At 50.1% G+C, this 18,378-nt stretch overlaps 1 protein-coding gene across 1 annotated transcript in view; it reads left to right on the plus strand.

The window, feature by feature from the left end:
* Window positions 1-7,733: 7,733 nt before the first annotated feature.
* NFAT5 (nuclear factor of activated T cells 5) overlaps window positions 7,734-18,378 on the plus strand; it is a 50,484-nt gene continuing 39,839 nt past the window's right edge. Inside the window, exon 1 of the mRNA XM_044427596.1 lies at window positions 7,734-7,858. Within this exon, the coding sequence (XP_044283531.1) occupies window positions 7,786-7,858 (73 nt within the window). The 5' untranslated portion in view covers window positions 7,734-7,785. The remainder of the gene's footprint in view (window positions 7,859-18,378) is intronic.

Raw genomic sequence — 18,378 nt, forward strand, 5'->3', positions numbered from 1 at the left:
CCCGCGGCGTCCCGGGAGCGCGGCGGCACCTCTCGCACGGCGCCGCGGCCCGGCGACAGCGCCCCGCGGCGCCCGGCGAGGCCCGTCTCCGCCCGCCGCTGCGCTTTGGCAAGATCGGCCGGCCGCCGGGCGCGTCTCCACGTGCGCGCTGAAGCGGCGGGGCGCGGGGGGCACACGAGCCGCGCGGAACGGGGTCGGCCCGCCGCTGCTGCCCGCGCCGCGGAGGATGCGGCGGGCCCGAGGGCTGGGCTTCCCCCCCTCCCTCCCTCCCTCCCTCCCGGCCGTGCCTGCGCCCGCATCGGGGCGCTCGGGGCCGGGCCCCGTGGAAGGTTTCCTGCCAGGCGGCGGCGGCGGAGCCTGGGGAGGCAAGGGACGCGGTTTATGGATTTGATCGGCGGGCCCCTGGTGGGCGCACTGGGGGGGGCGGGGGGAGGAATCTGTGATGCCGATCGTGGGAAGAGAGCCGGGAGCATGTGGGGGGAAAGCTCCGTGACTCTGGCCCGGCGTCTTGTGCACAGTCCGTGGTTGGGGGGACAGCCCGCCTGGCGGGCCGTGCGTGTCAAGAGGTTGGTGGGGGTGGGCGAGACCCCCTGATCATGAGCGGTGTGTCTTCCCCAGCCCGTCCTGACTGCCACGGGAGAACGTAGCACCGGGATGCAAGCGCGATCCTCGGCTCAAACGCGTTCCAAACATTATTGTACAATCGCAGGCCACAGACAGGAACAGCAAGGGGTCAAAAGCAGCCCCCCAACTAAGTCCCTGCCTCGGACACTGACATTTCGCCCTCCAGTGCCGCCCCCCCACACCTCTCCTTGACATTCGTGGTGCTCCTTGAAATAAAGGCAACTCCCTGGGTCCTGTGGTTGTGTGTCTGCGTTCAACGTTGCCTTTCAGGGGCCGACTCGTTTCTGCACCTTCCAAATCTCCTAAGAAAACTGAGGTTCCCCACAGCCGCCCAGCTTGTTTCCATCTGGGACGGCCACCTGCCTCTCGCCCTTCGCCTGCAGTCTGTGCCTAACACAGCCAGGAATGGCCCATGCTAGGTGTGTGGGTGCAAGTTCTTATTGTTAAATTATTATTTTAATAACCAACGGTTTTAGATGTTTTAGGATTTTTCCCTTCACAGTCGCACCTTCTGTTTTTTCCTCCTTTTTCATGTGATGGGTTTTATATTGTAATAATTGACATTTTATATTGTATGTTTATATTTCATATTGTACTTTTATATTTTGTAAGCTGTCCCGAGCGCTTGGCGAAAGGATGGGATATAAATGCCCGTAGTGAATGAATGAATGAATGAATGAATGAATAAGCAAGCATGGGGGCCCGCCTGGGAGAGTTTACCCAGAGCTTTGAGGAAGGACTTCCTGGGCTCTGCTGAGTCAGAGTGAGGCCCCATCTCTGGTTTCCAGGTCCAGTCAGCAGGCCTGGGCAGTGACTGGGGCCCTGGGCTGGAGGCCACCCCGACCGAAATCCTAGCGGCTCAGCCGGGAAGCTCAGCTCCATGAGAGAAGGGGATGGGGACCATGTGCCTGTGGTATCAGGGCCGGCAGGAACCCACCAGTAAGTTGGGATTGGTTACTTGAGGTGCCAGGAAGTTTTTAGAGGACCACATCCAACTGTTATGGAGATGATGGGCAGAGAGGAGGCGGAACTGGGCCTGAAAGAGAAGATGCCACAAGCAGAACCGCGTGAGGAAGGACAAGGATTTGGCTCTGGAAGTGCGCCTTATTTATTACTCTGCCTTGGCCAATTGTTCGATTGACGTTTATATCTTGCCTTCCTTGCTTAAAACCCGTCAAGGAGGTGAGCAATTAAAAACGAGACTGTTCCAACAGCACCATGTAAAAGGCTTAAGTTAAAGAGATGCCAGAACCACCCGCTTTTGAGATGCAAAGCCAAAAGCCCTTTCCGGTCTGGGCAGCAAGCCTGCACAGAGGACCTCCCCTGCAGGGCTTAAGACTCGGGGGGGGGGGGGGGGTAGGGAGCTGGGTGCCAAAATGTCGGGGGGATTCAAGGCCAAGAGCAGCACCCTGAATCGCACCGGGAAGGCGAGTGCAAACCGGGGGAGCCATGTGCCTGCTTTCAGCTGAGCTGCTGCCTTTGCTGCTGGCGGACGTTGCCGGACACTCTGCAGGAGTGCTCCCACAGAGGGCCCGTCGTGGTGGGCTACTTCGTTTAGGCAGAGGCGAGACGACGGGCCAGGGCAGCGGCACACAAGACAGGCTCCCTGCAGCCGGGGAGTGGGGCTCTCGGTGTCCAGGGCTGCCTGTGGCGCGGCTGTCGAGTGCAGCCCGGCTCTCGTGCGAGCGAGAGGGGACGGGGCCAAAGGCCTTGGAGCCTTTCCTTTATGGTGCACTTTTATATTGGGTGTTGCTGCCCTTCCACGCTGGGCTTTTATTGTTTGCTTTGTGTGTCAGGAGCAGGAGCACCGCGCCATAAACAAGGCCTTTAAAGAGTGCAGCTGCCGGTGGGGTGGCGGGGCGGGAGGCTAGTTTCAAGACACTGAAAAGTTTTGAAAGGTCTGCCTGGAGCAGACACTGAAGTGGCCTCGTCGGAGGAGGAGGAGCGGGCCGCCTCGGGGCATGCGGCCCCTGCCTGGGAGAGAAGTGTGTCCAGCCCAGCCACTGTGCCCGCAGTGCTAGGCCAAGGGATCCAAGGCGAAGGAAGGAAGCAGTGCTGGGTGGACGGAGGGCAGGCAGGCGCAGCTGATGGCACTGCGATGCGAAGAGAGCTGGACTACACCGAGACCCAGTTCGAGTCCCACTTGGCCTGGCCGCTTGCTGGGTGGCTTCAGACCGATCAGCAGCTCTGAGCCTCCCCGACCGCACAGGGTTCTAGTTCTGAGGGTCAAGTGGCAAGGGCCCTGTGAGCCACCCGGGGCCCCTCGCAAGAGAACAGGTGGGTAGAAATGAGACGACAAACTGCCCAGAGGACACCGCAGAAGGAAAGGGGGTTGGGCACAAGGGGAGCAGCCGGACAGGGTGTCCCCTGAACTGTGGCTCCTCCCAGGTGGGGGGCAGGATGGGGGAGGTGGAAATGCAGAAGAGCGTCCAGGCAGAAGGGCTGAGCACAGGACCGCAGGACCGACCGTCTGGGAATGTAACTGCTGGAATAATTTCCTGGCTGGTGTGGCCAGCACTTCTCAGTCCAAGCCCGCAGCACCTCTGCTAAGCCGGCGAGAAGAGCAGCACCGAGCGCAGAAGAGCCACGCGTTGCCCTACATTAGGTACACGAGAGCCTAGTGGACGGAACGGGTCACATGGAAAGGGAGAAGACGACTGCGTGGAGCCCCTGCCTTCGCCAGTGCCCAGCTCAGCACTGCAAAGGCCCTGCCCCGTTTGAGGGCAGGCGAGCAGAGCGTGTGGTGGGGCGGCAGCATGCGCTGCTGGTGTGTTTTGTTTATTTTAAGTATTTTAATCCCAGTTCTGGGCCAAAGGACTCCTGGAGCGGGTAACGTGCAAAACAAGACAGTTCCTGTCCACAGACGTACAGTCCAGGGAGACACGGCATGCAAAGGGAAGAGATGAGGAAGAGACGGTCAAGCCGTCTTCCAGCAAGGTCGGTGCGATGAAGCACTGATTCCCCCAAAGACAGTCCTCTGGGAATTCCATGTGCAAAAGTAAGGAGGATCTGGCGGCCCAGTTCTTCCCAACCTGGTGCCCTCCAGGTGTGCCAGATCACAGCTCCTGTCTTCCTGGAGCAGCAAGACCAAGTGGCAGGAAACACTGTTGAAGCCCGGGCAGATTCCGTTCCACACCGATGGGGCTCAAGAGCGGGGTGAGGTGGCCCACAGGCCGAGCCCTCGCTCCCTCCGCTGAGGACGGCGTGAGAGTGAGCCGCCTACTAAGGACCTGTAACGGGGCGGCAGTGCTTGTGTGCCTCCAACGCTAGGAGCTCCTTGCAAGATCGGACACCCCATCTCTGACCAGGCGCTGGAGCAGTGGAGCTCCTTGAGCACCATGTCTAAACACCTAACTCCAGCAGCAGCAGCAGCAGCAGTGTCTGTTTGCCAAAGGCGCTGTTAGCTTTGGCCTCACAAGCCCACGACTGTCCTTCCTCTGTGGAGGCTGCCAAGAGAAAAAGCAACACACGCAGAACCCCACCAAGCTTAGCAACAAGTCAGGAAGTGCCATGCTGAGCTGTTGACAGAATCCCATTATTTTCTGACTTATTTTTCCAAAGGTTGTTGGAAAATGATCAACCTCTCTGCACAGCCGTTCAGGGAAGCACCTGCTAATTGTCCCCCGCCCCTTGATTAAAATAGTGACTGCTTTAAAATGCCAATTAGCCCATCCCATTGCACAACGGGACACAATAAGCAGGGAGCGCAGGGCTGAAACGCCATGCACGGCTGGACCCCGCCCCCGCCATGTCCATCAATAGCCCCAGGTGAAGGGTTGGGGGGGGGCTCGGTGAGGGGCAGATGAGCAGGGCCCCAGGCACCCGCCCCAGGGCCATCTTCCACCAATGCCCTGTGCGAAGCTGCCTGGCAATTTTTAAAATTAGTCCTTGTCCTAATTTATTGTCTTTTTATTTTGCTGCACTCCTTGTAAGCTGCCTCGCTAGGACTGAAACCTGAAACGTGGCTCTTAAATGCATACAATAAATACTCTGTTCAGCTCTATCGAAAGGCGGACTCTTTGTTGCGCTTCCTTCCTCGTAGAAGGAATTGCTGGGTGCCACATGGACAGGAGTGCAAAGCTCTGAGAAGCGTTTCAGCTGAGACACCAGCGCTTCCCTCCCTCGGAGGGGGCCCTGGGGCCCTCTGGCCTCCTCTGACCAGGGCCCTCTCCTGGCCCCACCTGGGAACATCCACTTGGCACACAAACCAGGAGGTGGCTGGTTGGGCCCCAAATGCTCAGCCACCAGGAATGGTCTGGGGCTCTCAATGATAAAAGGTGGTACCTTTTCATGGCAGTCCCGACTCTCAAATACATCTCCACTGAAGTCGACTGATTCCTAGCAATAGCTGAGGTCGACAGGAGTTGCAGTCACCGGGGCCAGGCCAGGGCAGGCAGCCCCGCAACGGTTCGCAGCACTGTATAAATATCCCACAATTCATATTCGTGCAGTTAAAAGCAGCCCTTTTCCACCGCCTTTGGGAAGACTGAAATTCCAGCAGTATTTGAATGTTGCCAGTTATTGTTATTGTGAGTCCCGCAGCATTTGTTATTTCTTCCTAGCAGTTACAGATCTTTGTGTGCCTCATCACTTAAAGAACAAGGTATCAAGGAGGCAAGGGAAATCAGGCAAAAATCCAGCCAAATGGTGCCCAAGTACAGCAGAGTTGAGGAAAAGCCATCTAAACGGAAAACCCTCCCCAGTGAAGAGAGATCGAAAAGATTTGGCTTGTTTCCTTTAGAAGGGACACACACAAAAGTCTACAGTAATGAATGATACAAAGAAACCTACTTATGACCTACTGTTTTTCTGATCTACAATCATGGGAACATTTGTAGAAAATGAATAATGGCAAATGTAGAACTGATAAAAAAGAATTATTTCCCCTCACTGCTCCACTGGAATTTGGGAGGTTCGAGGTGCGTGGTTGCTGAGAAGACGGATTTGGTGGGGGGAGCTCAGTCACGGGACACGGGGCAGATGCTGCCCCAGCTGAGGAAGGGGATGCTTCCAACTGCTGGGTGGCCCCCGTGGACCGGGAGCAGCTGCTTGGGCCCTCTCCTGCACTTTGGAGCTCGGTTAGCAGTGCAGGAAACGTGGTGCATCTCCTCATGCACGTGACTCAGCCACACGGTGTGGGGCCCAGAGTCAGCTGCTTGTGGTCGAGGCAGGCGGTGGAGGTGTGACTGAAGGCGCAGCCATGTGGATGGAAACTGGCACCCACAGCATGCTCCCTGCAAAAACAGCAGTGCAGGTGCTCTCAAACGTGCTCAGGTCAAAGGGCCTTCCCTCCCTCCTTCCTTCCATAGCATTACATCCAGCATGTAAAGGTGGCGGCGGCAGCGAGCCAGTAATTCTTGGGAAGTGAGGTGCTGGACACCGACGGGCCGGAGGGGGGAGAGTGGAGCTGGAGGGCAGTTCCTGCAGGCCAAGCAAACGGTGCTGCACACAAACCCCCCAGTGTCGTGAGGCACCTAAGCCCCCTAAGTCTTTGTGGGCACTGCCCACCTCATGGGCAGCGTGGACACTGTCCAGGCAAGGCTAAGCCACCATGAAGACAGACGCTGGCCTTCAAAGCGTCACGCGGCTCTCGGTTTTGCTGCAAGAGGGTGCCTGCAAGCCGGGCAGCATCCAGACGCTTTCCAGGACTTTGCTCTGCGGGGCGAGTGAGAAGGAAGGCGAATGTCTGGGGTCAAGTGCCCGGCAGCGATCCTTCCACGTGATTTTTCACAAACACAGAGGTGGGCGAAGGGGGCACCTCTCCCACTGTTCTGGGTTTACCTAAAGGATAACTTTCCAGAGGCCCCCCTCCGTGTCCAAGCATCTTTCTATGCCGCCCCGAGGCTTTGTTGCGATGGGGGGCGGCATAGAAATGTTTTAAATAAATAAATAAATAAATAAATAGAGGAAACCCTGCTGCCTGAGGTGCGATGGATACAGGCTGCTAGGAGAGGTGGTGCCTCAGTGTGGCTGCTGTCATCGCTGAGGGGTCTGCCTGCCCGCCCGCGCCCCCCCCCCCGATGTCAGGGCAGCACCTGGCAAAGACCCTTATTTGAATTGTGAGGTATTTAAGCTTTAGTATGCTGGATCCCTGCTGACTATTTTTGTGCTGCTTTTATCGCTTGCACTGCTTCGAGCACAGCTTTTGTTCATTTACCTTTTTACAGTCGCTTCTTGGCTGTGGCCTGCACCACTGGAAGATGGACAAACGAAGTTTCTAGTCCTCAGGGCTGTGGGGAAACTGGCTTTCTGCTAGTGCGACTCTGGGTCCCGCTTGGCGACACCAGCAGGGATGGGGGTCCATACAGCTAGCCCCACCGGGAAGGCCGAAGTGCGGCTGGGTCCTTCGGCAGCCAAACAAGGCCTCGCTCCCCGCGGTCCGTCCCGGCCCTCCAGCGTTGCTGACCCCGCTCAGGGCAGCGCTCGCATCTGCGCATGCGCACAACTCGGGCCAAAGTACGGATTGGAGCGGCTCTTCCGATCTCTCTCCCGCCGAGAAAGACGCTGTTCCAGCCACCTCCCCGCTCTCAGTAAGAGCCGCTCACGCGCCTCTTCAGTCTCCTCAGGACAGCCCGGGACGCCCCTACTTGTGTGGCGCCGCTGGCGCATGCGCGCTGCAGCCGCGCGCGCGCCTTTTTCTCGCTTCACCTCTCTTTCCCCGGTCGACGGCTCGGGCGAGCTGCGCGTGCGCGTCGAAGGCTCCCGAAAGCCGAGGCCGCGGTTCATGGCAGAGGCCGCGCATGCGCGGGACGGCGCTCGCGACGCCTGTTGCCCGCCGGTCCTCTCCCCCGCTCGCCCGCCTCCCCCCGCTCCGGTCTGAGGCGCTGGCGCATGCGGCTCAGCGCCGTCGCGCGCCGGGGCCCCTTTCTTCGCTCTCCGCCGCCCGGGAAGCGTCGCAGGGAGCGCCGGGCCCACGCATGCGCAGAGCCCGCGGATAGGGGGCGGTCCCACTGGGCGGCAGCCACCGGATTCTTGTCAGGAGCGGCGGCCGCGGCGGCTGAAGAAGCGTCCGGCCCGCGCCTCCCCCGGCCCGCCTCCTCTCGCGCCCGGCCCCGGCCCCGCTTGGCCGCCCCGCCGGAGCCCCGCCGGGCGCTTCTCTGCCAGCCGCCTCTCGCCGGCCGGCGGCCGCTCCCGCCCCCCGCCCCCGGCCTCGGAGCTGCGATGCCCTCGGACTTCATCTCTCTCCTCAGCGCCGACCTCGACCTCGAGTCCCCCAAGTCCCTCTACTCCAAGGGTGAGTCCGCGCGGCGGGAGGCCCACGGAGGGGGCGAGCGGGCGGGCGGGCGGGCGGTGGGGGAGACCCCGTGCCCCCGACGCGCCGGGCCGGGCCGCGCCGCTGGGCCGCGCTGCCGCCTCGGGCGGCCTCCCGCTCGTGGGTGGGAGGCGGCCGCCGCCGCAGGAATGCGCCCCGGCAGGTTTGCGGGGCGGGGGGCGCGGGAGGGGAGGGGAGGGGAGGGCCCCTCGCGCCCCCGCACCGCACCGCCGCGCCCGCCGCCTCCGAGCCGCCCGGCGCGCCGGCAAGGCCGCCTTTCCGGGCGGGCAGCGCGCTCTGCATGCGCCCAGAGGCACACCCTCCCCCGCTCCCCGCCCACGCTCGCTGTTTCGCGGCGGCCCTGCGATCGAGCGGCGCCGGCGACGCGCCGTGTCGCTCCCGAGGCTGGCCCGCGGATCAGGCCCTCCCCGGTTTTGTTTTCCGGAGGCAGCTCGTGTCTGGCGGCGGGGTCGTTTATTCTGGCAGAAGCTTTCGCGCACTGCACAGATTTGGCGTACCAAGCGGTTTACAAGTATTAGTGGTACATAGCATCAGTACATGATGTAGCAGCCGATGCATGACTGCCTAGGCTTTTAAGGACCATTTGCTATTTTTCATTCGTATTAAGGCTTCCAGTTTTTCCTTCTCCACTTTATACAACATGAGACAGACCTTCTGAAAGTAGCTCTGTTTATTTGGTATATTTATAACCAGCCTTTCCTTCAGAGCCGTGCATACACTTTACCTCTTATTTTGCAATTTAAAATACTTCTCCACTGTGCGATATGCCAGACTGAGATACTTCATGGGCTCAAAGGCACTTGCTGAGCTTCCTGGCTGAGTGGAGGCTTGAATCTCCTTTTCAATTCTTTCTAGTTCTAGACTTGATGGTGAAAGAAGTGTAGAAATGAAAAAGCAGCTTCAGGTCTGACAATGCTGGTGATGGTCTTTGGCAAACCTTGCCACCCCTCCCTCACAGACTGAGTTGTTGTGAAGAGAAGACTGGATAGGATGGGGCCTCTGCTCCTGGGAAGGAGGCGTGGCATAGAAATGTAATAAAATTCCAGTTATCTTCTCACCCTTCCCCAAACTGGGCCTAGTAAGGCCTTGAGTGATCTTCAGAAGGACTCCCATGGTGGAGAGGATACACAACAAACGCTAGAGGAAGGCCAGCCAATTTACCTTTTAAAATAATTTGTAGAGATCTCTGCTGAGTTGCTGGCCACACCACCCCATTATGCAGGAGGCCCTAAGGGCCGCCATTCTGAGGAAAGGAAAGTGGTTTTTTTTTTTTTAAATGGCCTCTAATACAGTATAGGAAAACAAAGATATTCTGTTTAAGTTGAGCACGTACAATGAGATCATTTTTTAAAAGTAAGAATATTGCAGAAACAGGCACTGCCAACTTCAGAAACAGAGGACTGATTCAACCAACTTTTTCCTTCCTTTTTAAAAAACCACTAAATGCAGGAGTTATTTCCATGCATGCCCCAAGGAAAATAATTGAGTGAACTAGTAACATAGGTCAGATTCAGTAACACCCTTGTGAAAACTGGAACTCTCAAGACATGTTTGCAGTTATACAGCTTCATTGCTGATTCATTCTCTTATTTCAGTTTACTCTGGATATTATTTTCAGACTAATATCCATTTCATAATGTCCAGATTAACATATTTATATATATTTAGTCTTGAGGCAGCTAGACAAGGAAACTAATGACCTGTATATTCCTATAGGTCTTGTAGTTATATGTATGCTATAGTTTCTGTCCTGTTAAACTGAAGATACTGAAATTATTTCCAATATGCAATTTTTTTTGTTGTTTGGCTGTGGTGATAGGGAGACCTGTGATTTTTAAAATAAGCTCAGAGTTCCAATAGAAAGGGCATGGGTTGTTGCTGTGGTCAAAATTAGTCGTTCCCTTCCCCACTTATGTGTCTTACTGAGTAAGAAGACTGAAGTCCTCATTTTCCCTGCTGTCCTTTAAATGTAGCAGCTGTGTGAAATACTGTTTTCTTTTTACCTAGAAAGGGAAATAGGTCCAGCATCAGGTATCTACAGCAGGATTTATTTTTTTTATTTTTCGATTTATATCCTGCCTTTTTCCTACAAAGGGCTCAAGGCAGCTTACATCATTCTCCTCCTCCATCTTATCCCCACAACAACAACCCTGTGAGGTAGGTTGGGTTGAGAGTCTGTGACTGGCCCACAGTCACCCAGTTGGCTCCATGGCTGAGCGGGGACTCGAACCCGGATCGCCTGAGTCCCAGGCCCACGCTCTTAACCACTGCACCACGCTGGACTGCATCTTGTCTGCCTTTTAAGGTTAGCCATATGAGCTGTGCTTGTAGCTCCCCTAGTCAAGTGGGTATGTGGGGTGCTGGAGTGCATTGGAGAGGGCAGCTTCTTTAGCAGTGTTCACATTGAAATCCTTTTTTGTCATGGACAGAATAGACAGAGTGCTTGCCAGGCTAAGGCTGAGGCCTAGTAGCATCATATCTCGCTCCTGTTGTGCTGTTGCAAGAGACACCTGCTCTCTGGGGAGTGCTATCCCAGCCAGAACTGCTTGCACTTGCCAACAGAGACCTGATCTTGTGTGGACTCAGCCTCAGCTTTCCGTCTTGTCCATCATTATTATTATTATTATTATTATTATTATTATTATAACATTTGTTGAGCACATGCACCATCATGTGTGCTCAAGATGAGGAGAGGTTGAGCTGCATGTCAGCAGCATGCTGCTGATGGTCTCACCCCTCCACAACTTGGGTGACCCCACGCAGCTGTTTCATGTAGATGTTAAACAATGGGAGACAGAATTGGCTTCTGTTGGAACCCCCGCCAGAGGCTCCAGGAAGCCCAGCAGGCTATCCCAGCACCCTCTGGAAACAACCCTACAGGCAGGGGTGAAACCATTGAAGAGCATCGCCTCCAGTACTGTGGGGATATCAGTGTGGAGGGCAACCAAGGTGAAACCAGGCCTGAACCCTGCCTGAAATGGATCCAGAAATTCAAGTCTTAACCAAACGTAGGTATATCTGGCCAGAGACAACCCACCCAGCAGAGAGAACTGCGCAGTCATTCTAAAAATGTTCTCTCTTCTGGATCCAGGAAGAGCTTCTTAAGGCTTTGTCTTGCTGCTGTCTTCTTGAGGTGACCCATGACCAGACCTCTCTTTCAGAGGGACGTATCACTTCCCTGGTGCATGATACATCCCCTTACATAGGAATGGCAAGAGAGCGTGGGAGCCATTCCCCTCCAGATGGTTTGGCCTATAGATTGTGCACCTCTGTAGAGCTGTATTCGATGTCTGCAGATGCTTCCTCCCCCATTCAGGACTCTGATCACACAGACCTCAAGACAGGTTTGATAAAAAGTCTGCAAACACCCCCCCCCCCCCATAAAGTATTAGCTTACACAAGATAATTCATTGATAAGGGGTTTGGAATTTTGCTTCTAGCTGGCATGGGCACCTTTGCTTTTTGTTTTCTTTATAATGCAAGAAAGTAGAAACCAGAAGCATTTGAGTGAGAGAAGCGATGACACAAAAATAGATGACCACAGAAATGCCTAGTAAATACAGACTTTTGTTGCCAAAATAAGTCAGAGGTCAAAATTAAGAGGAACCTGATTAAGGAAGGTATGTAACGCCTCTGGTAGCCAGAACACTGGTATTTATATGTTTAGTTTTGCTTTCAGTCTTCCTAGCTCAAGGTGTTCACAGAAAAACTGACGGCTGGAAAAGGAAAGGCTAAACAGGTTGGAAGTGCTCAGATGCTGTTTAAGGAGCAGGTTTGTTGTGAAAAACAAGTTTTTCACAGGACAGTGGTAATATTAGTCTCTTCTTCCCCCGTCACCTGCACTCTGACAGTATACCACCTTGCCAGTTTAGTCCTATGGATTGCCAAAGCTTGAGCCTCTTCGTTTGCCAAAGCTTGAGCCTCTTCCCTTTACTTCTAGGATGCAGCCCAAGTGGCCTGGTTGTCAGTGGGTTGATAGTTATTTATTACATTTATATACCTCCTAAGAGGCAAAGTTGTTTGGGCAGTTTAGAACAATTACAGCCCTAAAAGACAACATAAAAGGCACCATAACATTTTTATAACAGGCCCTCTTCTTAGTAGTCTCCCACTGACTGTCTTTGCCAGGGACTCCTGCAGAAGAACTGCTGAGGGTCATCTGCATGGGGGATGGAATAGGGCACTGTTGAGCCCCATAGGATAATTGCCAGGGCATGGGGCAGTAGTCCCCCAGCACCATCTTCTGGAATTCGCCATCAAGCTGTCTAACTAGTTTAGCAATTATAAAATGTGAAAATTGTGAACATGATTTTTCAAAACTGAGAAATAAACTTGTTCACTACTATGACAAATGGGAATTAGGTGCTGGTGTTCTGGCAGTGTTTGTGTTAGCTGTTGAAGTGGTAAGTTTAAACTTTATCAGTGTCAAACTGTTGATTGATCAGTAATCCCGAAGTCTGAATCTCTATGAGTGTAGAAGTCTTACTGTGAAACTAGGAGGTTTGAAGTCACCTTGTCACATTACGCTTATTGATCAGTTTGAGATTCTGGATCTCAATGTTATGAATGGCTTATTAGTCTTTGCCTATTTGATTCATCTTGGCTTGAGCTATTTGTTCTGCACACATGCTTCTAAAGATATATTTTAGCCCTCATTAGTATGTAATATTCCTTGAACATGAGAACATCTTTGATACATATAAGCAGTTCCAAAATCTTTCAGAATACTCATTCCAAATACCCATAGATAGTCATTTATTTATGTTAGGCCTTTGATATCAGTTATCAGACTTGGAGCACTTGGCTGTTGTAACTAGGCAAATACACTTAATCTTAAATGTGTTTGCTTTTAAAAATCGTTTTGAATGGATGATGGCAGTGACTGCCCAAACAGAGCACCCTTAAGTAAGCCCAAACCAAACTGTTGGTTGTATTTGTTGTAAAATGACCAGATAGTTTTATTATGGGGTAGCATACAAGCTGTACAAAGTTAAAGAGGATTTCAGTGAATACCACAAAGGCCTCAGTTTCAAAACTTTGCAGAATAGCTCCGAAGGATAAAATAATGTGAATTTGATCATCAGTATTAAACACTTGAATATTGAACGAATGAATTTATTACCTCAAGCTTTCTAGAGAATTTAAAATCCTATTAGGAGTATAAACTGTCATGAACATACATTTAAATGTCTACCTTGCCAGTACTAATGTAGGTGCCATTTGGACTTAACTAAGATTCATTCTGATAAAACAAGAGCTTGAAAAACATACTCATAATTTTTATAGTAATGCTAGAACCAAAATAGTTCTAATCAAAACAAGTTCAGATCATTCTGCAGATTTATTAACCAAAGGTTTAGCCTAATCTGCCCATGATAGATAACAGCTCAGTGCAAAATTAAAATAATATTAAACACCTTCAATAGCAACCATCTTTTTGGAAGTTGAATCTTTCTTTGGGCAAGTGTCTGACACAGTGGGAGTTGTGAACATCACCACCTTCTGTACAAGTTAAAGTGAAATGAAACTTCCTTTTCTTTATATACCTGCTTCATTTATATCCCACCTTTCCACCAGTAAATTCAAGTTGGAGTGTATGGTTTCTCTTACCTGATTTTATCCTCACAGGAGGTTGTTGGGGTACATTAGCCTGAAAGAGTGACTAGCCCAGGGTCTCCTTGGTTCCAGTCTGACACTTAACTGCCAACTGAATTCCTACTGAAGTATTAAAGATTTTTTGCAGAGCTGATGTTTGCACAAGTTCCAGCTCACCAAATGTAATATTTATGAAATGTATTCATATGCTTGGCAATGCAATTTTATTTTCATGGAGTCAATCTTGGTACACGTATAAATAGCAGGAGGTTTGCAGGCTTCCAATTAGGGTCAAAGAAATGTGGCAACAAGCCAGGAAAAGAAATTGCTGTTATTGGAACACATCCATCTTAGCTTGACTAGCAATAACTGAGTCACATGAGATACAGGTATTGTGCTACATTTGATACTTAAGTGTTCTAGGCGAGAGATAGTGTTGTACTTGCATACTCAATAAATGTGTGTGTTTACTCAGAAGTGTCCAGTATGGTTCACTTCCTAGGAAGTGTGTTTACTGTTTCAACTTTCATAAATGGAATGAGATTTTAAGATGCGGCCAGTGTTCATCTGACAGTCCTAGAGACATAATCTGCATTCTCTAGATGTTTTGGTGTACAAATCCCATAATACCCAGCCACTGGCCATGCTGGCTAGAGCTGATGTGGGATGTGGTCCCCAAAACATAGTGGGGGCGGGGGGGACTGGGTTGCCTGCACAGTTTCATTGCTTCTTGCTGATTAGGGTGTGGGGCATTTTAGATGGGCTTCATTGGGATAGTCATTTACGTCAATTGTGGACTTGTTCCTTGTATGTGAAATACGGCCATTCTGAAGTAATTCAAAATATGTTGTGCCATGTTTTGCTAGCTTTAAAATGTGTTAGTTAATAGTTGTTGGAAACTTGTTTGCACAAAAGTCAGAATTGGTAAATATTTTCACAAGTCTTCATTTGTGTCTTGTATATGTAGTATTAGTTCGATAGGAATCTAATTTAAAACCACTTTTAAAAATAGTTACTAACCCAGTATTTATCTGTTCTAACCCTGTAACTGTTTAAAAAATTCTAAATCTTATAGGCGGGATTATTTTCATTGAGGAAAAAGCTAGCGAAATACTTAACATTTGGCTGCCCTCTTCCATGGATTGTCTCCATTAGCAGCCATTCCGCTTATTTGCATCAGAGTAAGGAGGGACACAGCCGGAATCACTCCATCTAGTCATCCCCTCTCAAAACCATTTCCTTCCATGGCCATTGTCTCTGCTATTAGAGCAATTACTAGGAATCACGGCTGAATTTGCTTATTTTGATTCCTTTTGCATGGCGTTTATTCAGTTGCATGCTTATGGGCAGGGCTTGTGTCCTTTAATTGTTGTGTAGCTCCTAAAAACTGTCTGTGCTTTATAATTCCTGATAATACACAGGATTTGAATATATATGATTTATTATTACTGCCAATCATTTATCTTCAGTCCAGTTTTTAAAGCTAGCTATGATAAGTGGCAATTTCCCCAGCGCTTATCTTTTATGAAACGAAAAAGTTTGCTCCATAAATTTATTAAAGTTCTGCCAATTGTATGGCATTAGGCAAGCTTGCCAGTTTCAAAGTTCAGTTATTTTTTCAGGTGATTATCCCTAGCAATTATCTGAGAGAATGTTACTGAAATGTAATATGCCTCAGTAAACTGGAATAAGGAGGGGCAGTGAAGCTGTGAAGGGGCTCCAGCAGCCTTAGCAGAAGAGAGCTGAACTCTGTTCTAAATTTTCCTACTGGAATGACCCTAAACAAATTAACCTTATTTGCATTGCAAACATTTTCAATTCAGAATCCTCACAGTTCAGCACCCACCCACTGGTGCATTGTCTTATTCCAGCCTTGGGGTATAACAGTTCCTGGTTCCAAATCTGGAAAGGAGGACGGGGCCACTCGTTCAGGTGGTGACAAATTTCCCTCATTATTACAGCAATATCCCCCTGCAGATATAATCGAATTACAAGATTACAAGATTCTGCTCTCTTGTGGAGCCATAAGACATTGCATATACTTCTCATAAATTTAGGAGAGTTGCAAGGAATTGAAATGGCCAAGAAACTTTAGCAATAATCCACCAAAAATTTAAAGAAATCCCATGTAACATCAAGACACAATCTGACCAGAATAAAAACTTTAGTGGAGTCGTGTTAGTATGTTGCAGCAAAAATAGACTTGTAGCACTGCAAAAAACTCACAGGCTTATTTATTTGTTTGTGAAAGTGAATAATAAATGTGCTAGTCTTTGAAGTGTTACAGGACTCCTTGTTTTTCCAAGCTGAGTCGACAAGCCAACAACCCTGCAGTTCCTCAAGGTTTGCAAAGAAGTAAATGATGAACGTTTTCCCCCAAACTGCAATAAAAAAATCATTTCTACAGTAAAGGGCCCCCAAAATGCCTTGACAGGTTTTTTCCCATATTTTTATATCCTGTTCCTCAACCCCAAAGGATTCTCAGAATGGATAAATTTAAACCAACTAATTAACACTACATTGACCTGGTTTGCATGACACAGTGTGGATTACTTAATCTGTAGAGATCCACTTTGCATACACAAACCCCACCCAGGAGTTGTCATGTTGTGCAAACCTGGGGAATGTCAATTACGCAAGGGTTAGAGAACCTTCACACTAATCCTGGTCTGTTCTGGGGTTATGCAGAAGAGTTGTTTCACTGTCATATGAACTGGGTTCACTGGGGTCGCATGATGTTGGGGCTGAGAGGAGCAAAGTGGCTGCACACATCACAGCCTTCCTGCAGTTAATCCATGGTGTGCTGCTGTGTTATGGGAACTGGCTGATTGTGCTAAGCAAACTTCAAACATTTGCAGGATGGGGGAAAGCCATCAATAGTGTTACACTGAGATCTTTTGGAAAAAAGACATAAAAGTAATGTGACACCTTGAAAAGTTTATTTCTGTCGTCATGGCTTAATAGAAACTGAGTCGTGCAGGACCATGTTTTGAAAAAACTTAATAATCCAAGTTGGTTCATAAATTATTTATCAAGATTCTGGGTTACCATGTTATTTAAATGGTTATTTACATTTACTTTCTTAAATGTAGCGTTTTGTAGTTTGTAGTCATTGATAGTAAGCATAAAAATTGCTCTTCAGTTTCTTGACAATTCAGCTTTGATTTGGCTGTATATACTACTTAATTATCCATATAACTGACCAGGTGGTTTTGTATATAATGTTAATGATAAATAATAAAAACTTAAGAGGCACAAGTTCTGCCTTATCCGTGGACCTCAGAAGCCAGCAGAACATTTTTTGCATGGTAGAAAAGCGACATTGATGGACTTGCTAATGGAGATTGCATTTCCTACAGAAGGGGAGAGTGTAACCGAGCATGCATTTCTGTAATAGTGACCTGCTACCTCTCTGCGCTGAGAGGCAGGTAGTGTGGAATCTGGCAAGGGCTTGCTGAGAGTTTGGGCATCTTTCCTGCTGTGATACCCACCCTGGTGAAGGAGAACCCATTGCACTGGCATTATTGGAGGGTAGGGGGTGCTTGGGCGGGACCTGGTACCATGCTCTCTCGTGTGCTCTAGCACAGAGGCCCTCTGAACAGCGCTTTCCAGTAACCAGGCTAACTCAAAGGCAAAAAAGCATTTGGAAAGGAGCACTCGTGGCAAAGGTTTAGCGGCAGACTGTTAGCTGGATTGGGAGACAGGACTGGGTCTTCGCCCATCAGCTTCCATCCTTCCTTCCTTATTCCTGTTCAGGACTCCTGTGTCTGTGTTAGCCACTTGTCTGTTTTATGTCTGTTCTTTCTTCCAGCTGCACTCAATAGACATTTTGCAGAGTTCAAAATGATTTGTCAGAAAATAGGGTAACAAGACAAGGAGGCGAACCCTTGCCTTTGTGGTGGTGGTGCGAGTAACAGAGCTTCAGCGGTGACTATAGAGGGCTTTCAGTATCCTGGTTAAGTCCAAATAACTGTGTTTCGTATGGAGAAGAATGACAAGAATTAGTCCAGGCCTAGAAATTTTAGCATTAGAAATCTGAGGAGTCTTTTCAGCACACATAAGAAAAGTTAATAGGCCGTCTTCTGGAGACACTTGCTTCTCTTGTCCAGGGCACGTGCCCCTTCATGTGCCTGGTAGGCATTTATCTGAAAGAGTACAGCATACGCCAGTGTTCGCTTTGCTTGGTTTGTTCTAAGAAACACTCTTGGACAAACATAGAGGTATTTGTAAAATGCTAAAGTAAACAATAGTAAACAGTGTCTTCCTGCTTAAGGAGAAAAAGAAATGTGAAATGTTAAAATCTCTGTCTGTGTTACAGCCTGAGCTTGTTGGCTTGAGAGTAAATTGGCTTAACATCTGCTCACGGCGCTCTTGTACTTGGCATGAGGAGCACCCATACAGGCAGCAAATAGACATCGGCTTCCAGGCTGCTGCCTTGTTTTCCATTAATACAGAGGAACTGGAGCGTTGTGGTGCCGCTTCATTACATAATCTTCTGACTGTATGATGTGAACTTATACCTTGCTTTACTGCCATATGACCCCTCATAGCAATCAGATTTGTGGCTGAAGCTTATTATGAAAAGTGAGAGAAGGTATGGAGTGGGATTTTGGGGGTGCCAGGAAGCTAGCGGGTGATTTTGGACCAGGCACCGACTCTCAGATTAACCTACCCCACAGGGTTGTTGTGAGGTTAAAAATGGAGAGGAGGAGGATTGGTGGGAGTGTGGTTCTATGGGCAGGATGTATTTCTTTGCTCCGAAGTTCTGCTTCTGTTTCTGAGCCAGTTAGAGGAGAAAATACGTGAAGCAGAATAATAGTGGCAAAAAGAGGAAGGGATACTTGTAGTAGAAATGAAGTACAAATGGAGAACTTGCGTTCTGTTTT

This window comes from Varanus komodoensis, unplaced genomic scaffold (genome assembly GCF_004798865.1).
Source record: "Varanus komodoensis strain SLA01 unplaced genomic scaffold, ASM479886v1 scaffold19, whole genome shotgun sequence".
Taxonomy (NCBI): domain Eukaryota; kingdom Metazoa; phylum Chordata; class Lepidosauria; order Squamata; family Varanidae; genus Varanus; species Varanus komodoensis.